At 34.6% G+C, this 15,244-nt stretch overlaps 1 protein-coding gene across 1 annotated transcript in view; it reads right to left on the reverse strand.

The window, feature by feature from the left end:
- Positions 1-2,611: 2,611 nt before the first annotated feature.
- The window catches only part of LOC123556795 (PGAP2-interacting protein-like), a 32,123-nt gene continuing 19,490 nt past the window's right edge, over positions 2,612-15,244 (reverse strand). Inside the window, exons 13-15 of the mRNA XM_045347775.2 lie at positions 14,029-14,320; positions 11,466-11,627; positions 2,612-10,753 (exon numbers count right to left, since the gene is read on the reverse strand). Coding sequence (XP_045203710.2) covers positions 10,672-10,753; positions 11,466-11,627; positions 14,029-14,320 — 536 coding nt within the window. The 3' untranslated portion in view covers positions 2,612-10,671. The remainder of the gene's footprint in view (positions 10,754-11,465; positions 11,628-14,028; positions 14,321-15,244) is intronic.

Consider the following 15,244-nt stretch of genomic DNA (forward strand, 5'->3'; position numbering starts at 1 on the left):
ATGAACAGACTAACCGAGTCTGCTATTATTTTGCTTGGTTGCATTCTGTGCTTCCAAAGGATCTTTTTACAGATTTTATTATTTTATATACATCTTGCAAAATCTGTATCAAACACATTTTGACGTCACGTAACATTCATTTTCAATGTAACAGCATTTGTTTGAAACACCAGTATCGTATCATATATGTTATGACGTAACATGTATCTGACAGTTCATGATGTCAAGTAACAATCACATCCTCAGTGATTCACCAATCATGTTACAATGTCACATAACATTTTCGATCTACATTTAATGGTATGAAAGCATTCACCGACACTTCCCTCGTATCATCTGTACACCATGAACATTGGAATAAAGTGCTTGCAGTGAAGTGATGTGTGCACGTCAACAGATAACAGTAAGCAATTTTAACGTTTGCAATATGATGTATTAGATGTTGAAGTGATTTTACAAATTGTGACATATTATGCCGTGCACTTGATTGATAAAACAACCTCGAAGAGAACCAGCAGATGTCAAACAATTATGATCACAGTTTCATTAACACGTCTTTTCAGTCTTTCTTGTATCTTGTTAATGCAATCAATAGTTGTATCAGCCTTATTAATGAAGCAGACATGGCTTGTATAAACAACTAAAATAGTATTTATTCTTGTGCTTTCATTATCTAATGTGCATTTACCGGTATTTATTTTCCGTTTAACTATTTGAAAATTTGTATATACTGAAAACTATTACAAAAGTCGTAATTGCATTCAGCAGGGAATTTAATTATAATGTTCCCTGTTTTCCAGAAGCTGTGGTCATTCTCCCGATTTGGCAAGAAACAATGATAACAAAACCACACATGAAGCAAATAACGTCAACGTGATATCTGACGAAGAAGACGGCTTATTTGCACACATTGCATTGTTACGTGAAAGAGCGTCGATATCAGAATTATGAATATTGTGTTAAGAATGATATATAGTGTCGTTTACAAGTTTTGTAGTGTAGTTATACACAAAATTGATTATAAATTGTTTAGAGTTTCTTTTATTACCTCAAGTTGATTATGATCAGTTTTTGTGTTGTTTACATTATGAATTAATTATAGTGTCGTTTACAGTAACTCGATTACGAGGGAGTTATAGTTATACACCAAATCGATTATGAATGATTACAAGTGTCGTTTACATCATCTGGATCATGAGTGGTGTATAGTTTTCGATTATGATTAACTCGCATCGAACTCGAGTTGCTGGAACAAATTTGCCACACTGATAAGAAGTTATGTCTGCTTTTAAAGTACAGTTAAAACTCGATATCTCAAACTAGCATATATCATAATTCTCGAATACAAGTTCTGCCCCGGAAACACGTGCACAAAATTTTACTTTAAGTCGAATTTCGGTATCTCGAAGTAAAACGCTCGATTCCTTGAGATTTGAGATACCGAGTTTCAACTGTATATCCATTTCTGTATCATTTCTTAAAATATTCTAGTGATGCAAGCTTTAATATCACTAATGTCCTTGTTTTGTTGAAATCTGGATACTGTAAATTTTGAAGTAAGCTGTTGAAAGCACTGAGCATTTGAATGAATAATACTTTGTACAATTATTGTTCAAATTGTCTTTAAAACAAGTACCTGGTATTTTAATTAAACATAAAGATGGTATTTTACAGAATTATTATCAGGTTGGCAGAGTGTCATTTGTCAGTCAAATATATATATAAAGACTTTGATTGGTTGACCAGTCCCTTTTTGTAACCGTCCTCGCTCATCTTTGAAAGCATTGTATGTCTTCCGTTTACAATTTGTTACGTAATATAGTGCTTACATGTTCATAAAATAAACAAACAAAAAATATTATAGTGCTTTTTACAGGTCACAGAATGTTAATATTTCGACCGCATTCTTAGATAGTAGCTATTGCTATTGGATGGTTGTCTTGTTTTTAGTTAATTATTTCATATATGATAATAAAGTATTTAACAACATGGTGTGATGTTTTTCTCGATACTTAAACAGTTTTAATCCCTCGCAAAACGACGCTTTGTATGCACGGATATAGTTGATCGGTCCATTGCAAAGAAACTTGCGGGGTGAACCTTCTTCCAACTTTTAGACGTACATAAACATGACCATAGTGAAAAGGGTCGGTCCAAGAACTGAAAATATAAGTGCATTTTACTTGAAAACGTGTAAGCAGGCATTAAAGTTTTGAACCAGAGTTTGTCATCCCGTTCGGATAACAATCTTTAGGTTTTTATCTGCTTCCCCAACCGGACACTCGATACTAAATGTAGTACCCTGTTTTCTCCTTCGGAAAGCAAAACTGTCATTACTTGTTTTTTTTCGAAAGACCCAGTGCAAAAGTATATACCATAGTAATACTAAAACCCAAAGCACGGTGGCAACTAACTAAACAAATGGAACTTGTTTTGCTTTATTTACCCAGCCACTTCATGCCTCTGAGCTCTCTTTTCCGAAAATCAAAATCAGCCACCTCAAGAATAGTAAATATATGTCCGAAACTCAACACCTTGCCCCGCCCAACGTACGTACGCAAATGTGTGCAAATGCTTGATGTGACTTAGTCAACACAACTAACGTAGCACATGCATTTCTAGAACTTTAATAAAAACCAGGAAAGATCATTAACATAAAATGACATAGTGAGTATCAGGAGTGAACAAGCAGCATATGTTTACAAACAACACATAGATATACAAAAGGTTTGCTACAGGTAAAAAAATAGGCTATTTCTTTACAAAATCATTGTTCTTTACCTAATGAGTTTTAGTCCATTCTGTTATCTAAGCAGCATTTTCATTTCAGCTTTGAAAGTATACACGGTACTGCACGTATACAAAAAACTTTATACGCGCCTCAACATGAAAACTTCTGTAAAGTTTTGGAAATTCACTTAATGCGATTATGGATTTACTTAGTATTCAATCCAAAATACCAATAAAATGGTTTTACTCCGACAGCTTCTTTTTCACCGAGTGTCCTTTTATAATATTAACGTCTCGTTTCGTTCATGATTAATGTAGAAATTTGTCATGGATCCATTTCAGAGAGACTTCCTGTAATAACCAGACCTATTTACTACAAATTTTAGACTTTTGCTGCTTTACGTCTTTAAAGAATAGTGACACGAGAATAGTCCATAAATATACTGCAAACAGGACCAATTTCCTTATGACTTTCGAAAACACGTACCATACTTGAACAACTGCTAGAATTTGAACAATGGTATATCTGACATATCACTACGCATAGAGAGTACAAAACATGATGCAGTGTCTGTGAACTATTTTCACTTTGTAAAGAATAAGAACTTACGCATAAAAGTAATACGACTAAGTACAGATGAAAACATTAAACATGATTCTGATTACATTGTACACTAAACTCAATTATATATAAACAAAAGCACCGCTGTGCGGAACAAAAAAAACACCCGAGGTAATGTGTCTATCAAGTTGGATAATCATAAGTCAAAGTATTCTGAAGCAATTGAGTGGAAACTAAATTGCAAACAGATGGACAGATAACCAGCATCATCATATAATATATCCATCTGTCACTTTACCTGACTTGACTAGGAAACCTAAATATCAACAGGGGTCCATAGTGAATGTTCATTTCGTACTGACGGTCACTACCTTTAAATTTGACCCACTAAGTTAAACCTGAAAATCGATAGGATTCATTCACTGCCCATGAACAAACGCTCAAGAAAGGCAATCTGCTGCATTTAAGCAGTATGCCTGCCAACTTACAGGATCGAGGGTAAAGGGTTTTAAAGATACTAAGCGAAAACGGTTTTTATACTTAACAGTCACTGTGACCTTAACCTTTGTCCAACTGACCTTAAAAATTAAGAACGTATTGCTTGAGGATCATATGTCAAAGTATTCTCATGTTATTGAGTGGAAAATAAATTTCCATCAGAGGGACGACCTACGCCATCACATAATATATCCGCTCGGGCATATAATAAATTGGTGAAAAGCTATTAACACACATCAGAGTTTAAAGCCTTGGAAAAGCATTTTAAATAAACTGAAAGCATGCAATGTAATTTGCATGTTTGTATGTGTATAAAACTAAAAAAAAGAAGCAAAGCAGAAGGGTATAAGGAAGAAAAGCGATCCTGTTACCACACATGCTCTTTTCCACACTTGTTCAAGTAAGTAAATTTAAGCAATAAAATATTGTTACCTATTGTTCTGCTGTCAATACATTTTTGATCAAGACAAAAATATAACAATGGATCTTTAACATTAAAAAATGCTTAACACAAAATAAAATTTGATCTTAAAAAGAACTAGTACAGGAAACATGTATATTAGTCAAGATTTAAAAAAAAGACGTAACAGTATATGAATTAAGAATAAAACTTTACACGTTTTTTGTAATGTTACATAAGGGTAGTCAAATAACAAAACAAGAAATGCGGCAATGCCACGAAACCAGGTTTTCAACACTTTTCATAAGAATAAACAGGAGTGCCAGAATGTCACAATATACACCCGTCACAGCAAATTTCTTTACTCTAGCACCTGTATTTGCAGATGTAATTTTAATTTTGTGGTTGTTTAGTAATCATTGTAATTCTTTTGTTTTTCAAAGTCCACAAAAAAACTCCTTACCAGGTAGAGATACCTTAAAATACACCTAAAATTAGAAAGTAACACCTATGTTGTACCACAGAAAAGTGGTCTTGGTTTTTCCCTACGGTCAATTATAAAAAAGTTACAATATAAGTTATTTGTAGTAACAACTAAGGGAAGTTAATCTTAAAAATAAAAAAAATAAAAATACAAAAAAAAAAATTGTAAGTCCACACAGAAATCCTTACCAGGTAGAGATTGGTCAAAATACACCTCACAATTGGATGAAACATGCATGTTGTACTACAGAGAAGTGGTCTCGATTTTTCCCTACGTCTAGTAATGAAAAAGTTACAATATAAGCTATTTATAGTAACAACAAAGGGAAGTAATTCTAAAGAAAGGAACTGCGCAAGACACTTCGTCTCATGATGGTGTATAATTGTGCCAAGTTACATCAAAATCCCTCTATGCATGAAGAAGATATGCTCCGGACAAAGTTTTCATTCTTGTATCCTTTGACCTCTAAGTTCGACCTTGACCTTAGACCTAGGGACCTGGTTCTTGCGCATGACACTCCGTCTCATGATGGTGAACAATTGTGCCAACTTTCATCAAAATCCCTCCATGCATGTAGAAGATATGCTAACCCTAACCCTATTTTTAGTAACAATGACCTTGACCTTGATCCCAGAAACCCCAAAATCAATCCCAAGCTACAACTTTATATAAGTTTTCTATACACCAAGTTTCATCATGATAGCTCATTCCTAAGTTAAGTTATTGACCGGAAACTTTTTTTCTATTTTAAGTAACAGTGACCTTGACCTTGTCCCCAGAAACCCCAAAATCAATCCCAGCCTTTGTCTTGATATAAGCTATATACATACCAAGTTTTATTCAAATATCTTTACCGAAACAGAAGTTATTGACCGGAAACCCTTTTTCTATTTTAAGTAACAGTGACCTTGACCTTGACCCCAGAAACCCCAAAATCAATCCCAGCCTTTGTCTTGATATAAGCTACATACATACCAAGTTTTATTCAAATATCTTTACCGAAACAAAAGTTATTGACCGGAAACACCAGTTTGACGCCGCCGCCGCCACCTCCGCCCGCCCGTCCGACATCTACCCCAATCTAATAACTCAGGTTTTCGTTGAAAACCTGGTTAACAAGCCATACACTGCTCACCTTAATACTTGAATATGTTAGTCATTAAGGTTTCAGTATATGTACCCTGTAACAAATGGAAAATATAGCAATTTTAATCTCACCTGACCTTGGTTATTGGATCTTGAAAAAATATACGACACACATTTTTTTTGTTGAATTTAACGTCGCACCGACACATGATAGGTCATATGGCGACTTTCCAGCTTTTTTAATGGTGGAGGAAGACCCCAGGTGCCCCTCCGTGCATTATTTCATCACCAGCGGGCACCTGGGTAGAACCACCGACCTTCCGTAAGCCAGCTGGATGGCTTCCTCACATGAAGAATTTAAAGCCCCGAGTGAGGCTCGAACCCACATCGATGAGAGGCAAGTCATTTGAAGTCAGCGACCTTAACCACTCGGCCACGGTGGCCCCCCGTACGACACACTGAATCATGAATAATAACAGATGTATTTAGTATCATAATCATAACATAAACATGTCAGGTATGGACTCCAGTGAGATCACAAGGTTTTTCTATTTTTAAACATGTCAGGTGCCCCCATTTGAACAAAATTGGAAACTGAAACTAGATATTTTGACAAACTCACAAGCTACAGTTCTTGTATTATTAAAGCAATCTAGTAGAGCTATGCATTCTGGGTAATTAAATCCATTCAACTGTCATGTACGTATAAGAAGAACACAATCCAGCAAAATAAAAGCATACTCTCTGTGGTTAACTGACAAAAGATGATTGATATTCATTTCAAAAAGACAGATCAACGCAACATGTATGACTGCAACTAGGTAAACCTTAAATAAGGTGACACTTATTACAACCATCTTTTTCTTGACTAGCTTGCAAACCGATAATGGTCAAACGATGACAATTTGCTAAACATTTTTCAAGATAAAACAATCTTGTACCTTAGTCTAGATTTGTATAAAACTACTTGTACAATTTGGGTAAAGGGCAGTGATAAATTTAACATTACAGCAATGGCACAGAAATGAAATAAGTACATACCAAGATATTTCCTGCGATGTTGCTATAAATGCAGAGAATGCACACGTTTCTAAAACACACACATATGTAAGTCTTGCAATATATAATCACATATAAACAATTTAATATGTTATTTATTTCTATGTAAAAACAATAACCTGAAGTGTATGAAAATGATCTATTGTCTCTCAGCCTAAAACACTTTTTCTGTCTGATTACCATATTTAATGTGACTGCACATATATATAAAGCAAACATTGTTAAAGAAAGGATTTACAGGACAAAATAACCAACATGATACATTAAATCAATTATAGCACACAGCAGTAAAGAAGATCGTGCATATTAAACAACAAATTCACCAACATACATGTAAATAAGGCTGGTTTCAATGCTGTTTTATATACATGTATATGCCTGAACTGCACTACACATTGGAACTGGTTCAACATTTGCATATAGTCTCAAATCTCTGTTATCATGCTTCACAAATCAACAGTGACAGTTTAACTGACTGAGACCACAGAAGTTATATAATATTCTCTCTTAGAAAATAACTAGATCTCAAGGATATCATGAATTTTAGAGAAAATGTACATATACAGAAATAATTAAATTCAGAATAGTTAGCTTTCATACATGTGAGACCTGTGAAGATAGAAGTTCACAATACAAATTATTATTATAGAAAATGAGAGTTTATATGAACAAATCACCATTACAATACAGCAGACCAATCAAGGCAAAACCCCTAGCAGTAAAAACAAGTGTGCATATTCAACAACAAATCCACCAACCCAATAAATTTGGTTCCAATGCTGCTTTATATACATGCCGAAATGTACTACAACCAGTTCAACATTTGCACATATACTCAGATCTCTGTTATCATGACTCATAAATCAAAAGAGACAGTTAAGCTTTTTTTTATCTGATTGGGACCAGAGACGTTAGACTCTCTCTCTCTATATATATATATATATTGTGATCTCTTGCACTCTTTGTTCTATCTTTAAATAAAGAGGTGCTGCGAAAAAACATAGTAAAGTAAACAAAATAATTTAGTAACATGCATTAGCTTGATTCTCGCAACAATAAACAGACTATTCTATAACTTCAATCTTCTAACAATAAAAATATCCCAGCAACTTGTAATAATTGATTCTTCCAACAATAAACAGAATATTCTATATCTTGATTCTTCTACACATAAACAAAATATACAAGGATTTTGTCTTAGCTTATTCTGCTATATAAAGAAGTGAAGCTGATAAAATTCAACACATGTGCATTTTATACTGTCATACAGAGCATTTAGTCTAAAACCTTTTATCATTGTTGGTAATACAAAGTGTTTCATAAAATAAATTTTGAGGACTAAAAGCAAAACTGTTCAATCAATTTCTTTATATCTATACACATAAACTAGTCTTGTGCTGAGCAGTAAAATTATATACAGATCACTAAATCACATTTATAAGCAAACAGACAAATATGGCACAAAAGACTCTAACAAACATATCAAAGGTAAGCAGCATCAAATGAACTACTTCAGGGCCAAAGAACATACCTGAGGAAATCTTAATCATATCTAAATTTCACAACTTTGTAGCTAACTTTTTTCTAAACAAGGTCTGTTTCTGTTGAGAAAATACATTAAATTGTTTACTTATATTTCAGTGTCAAATGTCAAAACAAATATTCTCTCATTTCAACCATATAGAAAACAATTAATTTACCTTGATTCTGATAATGAAATCAAGCAGTGCTTATTCAAACGTCTTTATTCTTTGAACTTCCATTTTTGTAGGCTATGCCATTCAGACAGCTAGCAGTTTTGTCTGAATTAACCAGCCTAGACTAAAAGATTCTACATCAAATCAATATTGTCTCTTCTTAAGGTAATTCTCCACATTTGGAAAAATATTGTTCTACAAAGTAGAATTTTATCAAATCATAATTTTTCAAAGCAAATGAAATTCAACCATTTACAAAGATAGGGCCATGCGCCTGATTTTTTGTTTGACAGATTATAAAATATTTGTCGGTAAATTTTCACAATAGGCTTCTATGGGGGAATCTAACTCGCTGAAATGTCTGCTTATAGAGAAAGTCCGAAAGTTGGATTTTAATGAAACTTTTCATAATTACATATATACATTCATCTATTTTTTATCATATGATCAAATTGAAGTTGTAGGTCCTTGTGCTTATTTTTTCATAATTCACAAAATCTTAGTTGGGGACCTTGTATTGCTGCTTATTTTATGTTATTATTTTGAATTAATTTACATCAAAACCTATCTGTTGTCAAATTTAACCATCAGAAAGACAGTAGTGCCCACTGTTTAACACTTGATATACTGGATACAATAACATTTATGCAGCATGTATAATGGCTACAAGGCATTATTCTAGGTTTTCTGGATAAATGATGTTACACCATCACTTTATAAACTAACATGTAGATTTCTATATAGTTCAACAGAGGCATTATTTTGCTAAGTACTGGTTCGAGTCGTAAATATTTCTTTCTTTATACAACCGATTTGTACAAAATTTCTACCATTTATGCTTTAATACAAGCAACACTGATTGTTATAATTAACGGCCGTTTACAATATGGTAAACAATAATTTATTAATAAAACCGCCCATAAAATAACGGACAGGTTTAGCCTTCACATTTTACCTTCTAGAGGTTGTAAATATTCAGCCACTTTTTAAACATAACGTTGGTTATGTTTTCAACATTGTCTTGGAAATAAATCGATGCTACAGCCAAAATCGTTCTTTTTTCAACAAACTGCAATCAATTTTCAATAGCACACCTTGTGGGAAACATTTGCCAACAGAGATTTAAAAAGCGCCTGTCATCCTTCTCACACCTGCATGACGTCGTTTAATTTTTACGTCACTGTTTATTACACAATGTCATATGCACAAAGAAGGAAAGAGAATATATAAACAAAAGCCTTTGCATAAGCAGTGATCGAATGTTCTAAAAATAGTTTTATCTGCTCATGTGTGTCTATTTATAGCCATACGTAGAGTTATTTATAGATCGAGGCCCGTAATGAGTGTTGCATAGATCTGTGCTAGTAGTACGACGTTAAGTTACTTGGACGTTTTTAAGGGTTGTGATTAAGTCATGTCGAGCAGATTTGAATGAAATTATAGTCTAATAATTTTCATTTTGGAAAAATGAAAAAACAGAATTAAATATTCAATGACTTTTTATTTAAAGTTTAGATTTGAATAAACCCTAGCCGGGCCTTAGCATAATCGAGCGTGTGCGATGACTTCACGCGTCCCGCGAGACAAAATATTTGCTGTTTAGAGTACACTTGAGGTAAGGACAACTTTTTTTCTACTCACCCCAACTTCTTGTGTTTTGCCGACTTTGTTGCTAACGCAAGCGCCTGTGATGACACAGATGCGTTCTCAAGTATCTGGCTCTAAAAAAGCTTTAAAGTGGGTGGCCGAATATTTACGACTCGAACCAGTATGGTTCACTCAATAATAGGGGCAGTTTTAAACTATACACATTTAATTATCAATTAGCACTATAGAACAATTTTGATTTGTCTGTAACTGCTGATATGCTTGAAATACTTGACTATTTCACAACACATGTAGCAGTAAATGTGCAACACTTATTGCTTACTGGTAAATCTAAGTCCTGCTAAATATTTATTGCTAGAAAACACTACATATCAATATTCTGTGAGTACTAAACAACAACCATTATACAATTCATTTTCTCAACAAATTCTATTAAAGAGAAAGCATTTTGATCATATTTAACTTTTTTCTTAGATTTTTTTAGTCCCTGCTAAGGTGGGAAATATTTTGGTACATATACTGGTAACACTTCATTCACAACAGCTGCCTAAGGAAGGAAATATTTTGGTGTACTCATGTGGAACCTGTGTCCTGGGAAGTAGCCATGCCCATGGTGTAGTGTCCCAAACCTGTAAAATATTAAATAAATCTCTCTCATGTCTCAAAACTTTCTAAAAGGCAAACCATGATGAACACTCTAAATACAAATAACAAAGGTTAAATAGTTTTCAAAAGGTACAGACACCATTTTTGGATGGACATCATACAGAGGAAACCGTTAACACAACTCTGACCAGTTCATAACAGTAAAACAATGCCACATATTTTGTCAGTTAAGTCGTTGTATATTAATTTAAAAGTAAACATACTGGCATTAAAAACATTCTACAAAACATACATACTAAACCCCAAGAAAACAAGAGCTCTGCCTATATTTGCTAACGCTCATCTTTAAGTGCTTGAAATAATTCAATACTCAACCTACTGATGATGAAAAAATGTATAATCTTTCAAAGCCACTGTATTGGGCAGAAAGTTTCTGAGAAGATTTTTGGAAAATTTCCGTAACTATAGCCGTATAGAGAAAACCAACCAGGTGCCTGCCAGTCATGTTTAGACATGTGTGTACAAATCATAATGTCTCGAGTACATTTGCAGAGGGTCACCCAAAGAATATTGATGTGTAATTATTGCAAGTTTAATTTATATTCAGTTTAAAACCTGACCTAGATTTCCAGAGACAAATATTGTTAACAATGTCTTTCTATAATCTGTCCTAATGACCCATTTTTTAAAGCTAAATAACAAAGTCATTTTGGCTAATGGAACAAGAACACCTACTTCTCATTAAACTTGACACTGTCTGGTATGATACTGTTCTCTGTATCATAAGTCACTTTGGTGTTGTCCTTGAAGTTATTGGGATCATCTGGGATCTCAAATTTTGCCATCTGTAACTCTGTGTCACTCAGGCCCCCATGTGTTATTCTTGCATACCCTAACCTTTAAACAATAGAGTTGTAGGTTAATATTTTTGTATCTAAATATAAGAGCATGTGAAGAAACACACATGCATTTTAGATACAACTTGATATCCTTTTGCAATGTACAAATTTGTGTACTCTATTTTCATAATGAAATGTACTTTTACAGTTTTCATACGGGTATGAATTACATGCATAGAATTTTCAGTGTGTGGTGGTCATAAGCCACAGCAAGTACTGTAAACAAGTCTAACCTATTTCATAACAACAGTAAAATGTGCTGAACAACAATTCAATTCTTATACCCTAAATAATACTGAAACAAGCTAATAAGTCAAAAGCGCTGTATGGTACTGGTAAGGTCTTGAGAATTTGTTTTGTTTTTGTTGAGTTAAACGCCACACCGACACAGTTATAGGTCATATGGCGACTTTCCAGCTTTGATGGTGGATGAAGACCCCAGTGCCCCTCTGTGCATTATTTCATCACAGGCAGGTACCTGGGTAGAACCACCGACCTTTCGTAAGCCAGCTGGATGGCTTCCTCACATGAAGAATTCAACGCCCCTAATGAGGCTTGAACCCACATCGGTGAGGGGCAAGTGATTTGAAGTCAGCAACCTTAACCACTCGGCCAAGGTCTTGAGAAGAGATTGATTTGAAATATATTACTAATCTTCAGACTTAATCACAATAAATTGCACCTTTATAACATAGAACAACTGTAAACTTTTGTTTTGGTCAATCTATTTTTTAACGTTATGAATATCCAATAACATATCATTATACAACAATGATGGCTGTTGTATCAGCAAAATGAAAAATGTTACTCCAATTCATGTGTGATTTCCATAGGCAATACATATACTGCACATTTTTAATATGTCCACATACAGAAAACCATAGCTCCCAGGCTCACTTGAGCAGCTCATTGTATCCAGTATATTTGTTCTGATCGTTCAATACCCTAAATAACTTTAACATTTTGCTCATGCTCTCTGCAACCTCAAATGATCATTTTTACTATATTACTATATAACTTGTAAACAAGAGGTCCAAGATGGCCCTAAGTTGCTCACCTGTATAACACACCATAACAGTGTAAACATGTTTTACCTAGTGATTTCATAGAGACAAAATATTCTGACCAATTTTCATTAAGACTGGACCAAAAAACATTGCCTCTTGAGTGTAAAAAAGAATTTTCTTTCATTTGACCTAGTTACCTAGCTTTTTAACCCACATGACCCAGATTCGAACTTGTCCAAAATTTCATAAAAACAAACATTCTTACAAAGTTTCGGGACGATTGGAGCAAAAAAGTGGTCTCTAGAGAGTATACAAGCTTTATGATTTGACCTAGTAACCTAGTTTTAGACCCCACGTGACCCAGATTTAAAAGCATCCAAGACTTCATGATAACAAACACTCTGACCAAATTTTATGAAGACAGAATCAAAAATGTGCCTCCTAGGGTGTAAACAAGCTTATTCTTTGATTTGATCTGGTGACCTAGTTTTTGACCCCACATGACCCAGATAATAATTCATACAAAATCATCATAATAATCATTCTGTGCAAGTTTGTATAAAATCAAAGCATAAATGAAACCTCAATATGGCTGAAAGAGCCAGATAGAAAATTTTGCCGCTTTCAGGGGCAGTAACTCTAGAACCTATGAAGGAATCTAGACAATTTTTCGAAAGGAACTGAGATCTTATTGTGACTAAAGTTGTGTGTAAGTGTGGTTAAAATCATATACAAAATGTCACTTCTACCATGTTCACAAGGTAAAAATTACCAAATTTTGGCTCTTTCAGTGGTCAATCAGGGGCCGTAACTCCAGAACCTATGATTGGATCTGACAGACTCATCATGGAATCCAAGATTTATTGTTGTTGAAGATATTTTGCAAGTTTGTATCAAATCAAACCGTAAATGAAGTCTCTATATGGCTGCAAAAGCAAAAATAGCATATTTCGGCCCTTTATGGGGCCATAACTCTGGAACCCATGATGGGATCTGGCCAATTTTCGAAAGGATACGAGATATTACGCCAATACAAGTTGTGTGCAAGTTCGATTATAGTCGATTGCAAAATGTGTTCTCTATCGTGTTCACGAGCCAAAAATAGCAAATATTGGCCTTTTAAGGGGCCATAACTCTGGAACCCATGATGGGATCTGGCCAGTTTTCCAAAGGATACGAGATATTATGCCAATACAAGTTGTGCGCAAGTTTGATTAAACTGATTGCAAAATGTGTTCTCTATCGTGTTCACAAGAAATTGTGAACGGACGAACGACAGACAAAATGCGATCACAAAAGCTCACCCTGTCACCATGTGAAAGGTGAGCTAAAAATCAGAAACTTAATGACATTACTTAATTAATCAAGTAACACAGATAAACACATTCAAACCTCTTCAATCCTCTGTACATGATATATTCACAAAATCTTTTCCTATCTGTATCATCAATGTCATTCATATTTCCATTGTTTATCAATTCCAGATACTCCTTACTGCCCGGCTTTGATGTTACATAGCCCAGAAAGACAACAGAATTCTCGCTGTTCTTTGTTTCTCGTGCCAGGAACTCCGCTTGTAGTTTCCTGTCTAGTGTATCCCTATCATTGCCCATATGTGTAACAACAAAGTCTACCAGACTGCCAGAAACATTCACTGTAGCTGTTACAGCTGGTGCTAACTCTCCTGAAATAACCATCAATAATTTTCTACTTTGTTAAGAGTAATCTGTCTTGCAGACTCGGCCCAAGTTTCTGGTGTTTTCACAGGTGCACGAAAACTTCATCTTAGTTTGAAAGATGACTCTCGTGCTGTAAATGACATTACAAAGAACTTCATTTATGAAGTAGTTCTGTGCATTAATTTTTATATTTTCTGCAAAACTGGATAAAAAATCAAGTAACTTGATAGCTGCACTTTATTCCTTATCGTTCTGGATTCAAAACAAAACTAGAAAATGCTTTTGTAAAAAAGCGCATGTCTCCCCCAATGCAAAGTCCTATAGGCAAGAAGTCAATAGGGGTCAGGAGCGAAAGTCAAAGAGACACTGATGGTTAGCTGCAATAGGGATCATCTACTTGGCATGTCCAGTCATCCCGCTAAATTTCAACACTCGTGGCCTAGTGGTTCTCAAGTCACTGTTCAGGCTCCTGTGACCCTGACCTTTGATCAAGTGACCTCAAAATAAATAGGGGTCATGTACTCTGCATGTCCAATCATCCTATTAAGTTTCAACATGTAGGTCAAGTGGTTCTCAAGTTATTTCCAAAAAATGATTTTACATGAACAGGCCACTGTGACCTTGACCTTTAATAGACTGACCCCAAAATCAATAGGGGTCATCTACTCTGCATGTTCAATCATCCTATGAAGTTTCAACATTCTGGGTCAAGTGGTTCTAAAGTTATTGATCGGAACTGGTTATCAATGTTCAGGCCCCTGTGACCTTGACCTTTCAGAGTGACCCCAAAATCGATAGGGGTCATCTACTCTTTATGACCAATCATCCTTTTAAGTTTCAACATTCTGGGTCAAGTGGTTCTCAAGTTACTGACCGGAAATGGTTTTCAATGTTCAGGCCCCTGTGACCTTGACCTTTAATGGAGTGAC

This window comes from Mercenaria mercenaria, chromosome 5 (genome assembly GCF_021730395.1).
Source record: "Mercenaria mercenaria strain notata chromosome 5, MADL_Memer_1, whole genome shotgun sequence".
Classification (NCBI taxonomy): domain Eukaryota; kingdom Metazoa; phylum Mollusca; class Bivalvia; order Venerida; family Veneridae; genus Mercenaria; species Mercenaria mercenaria.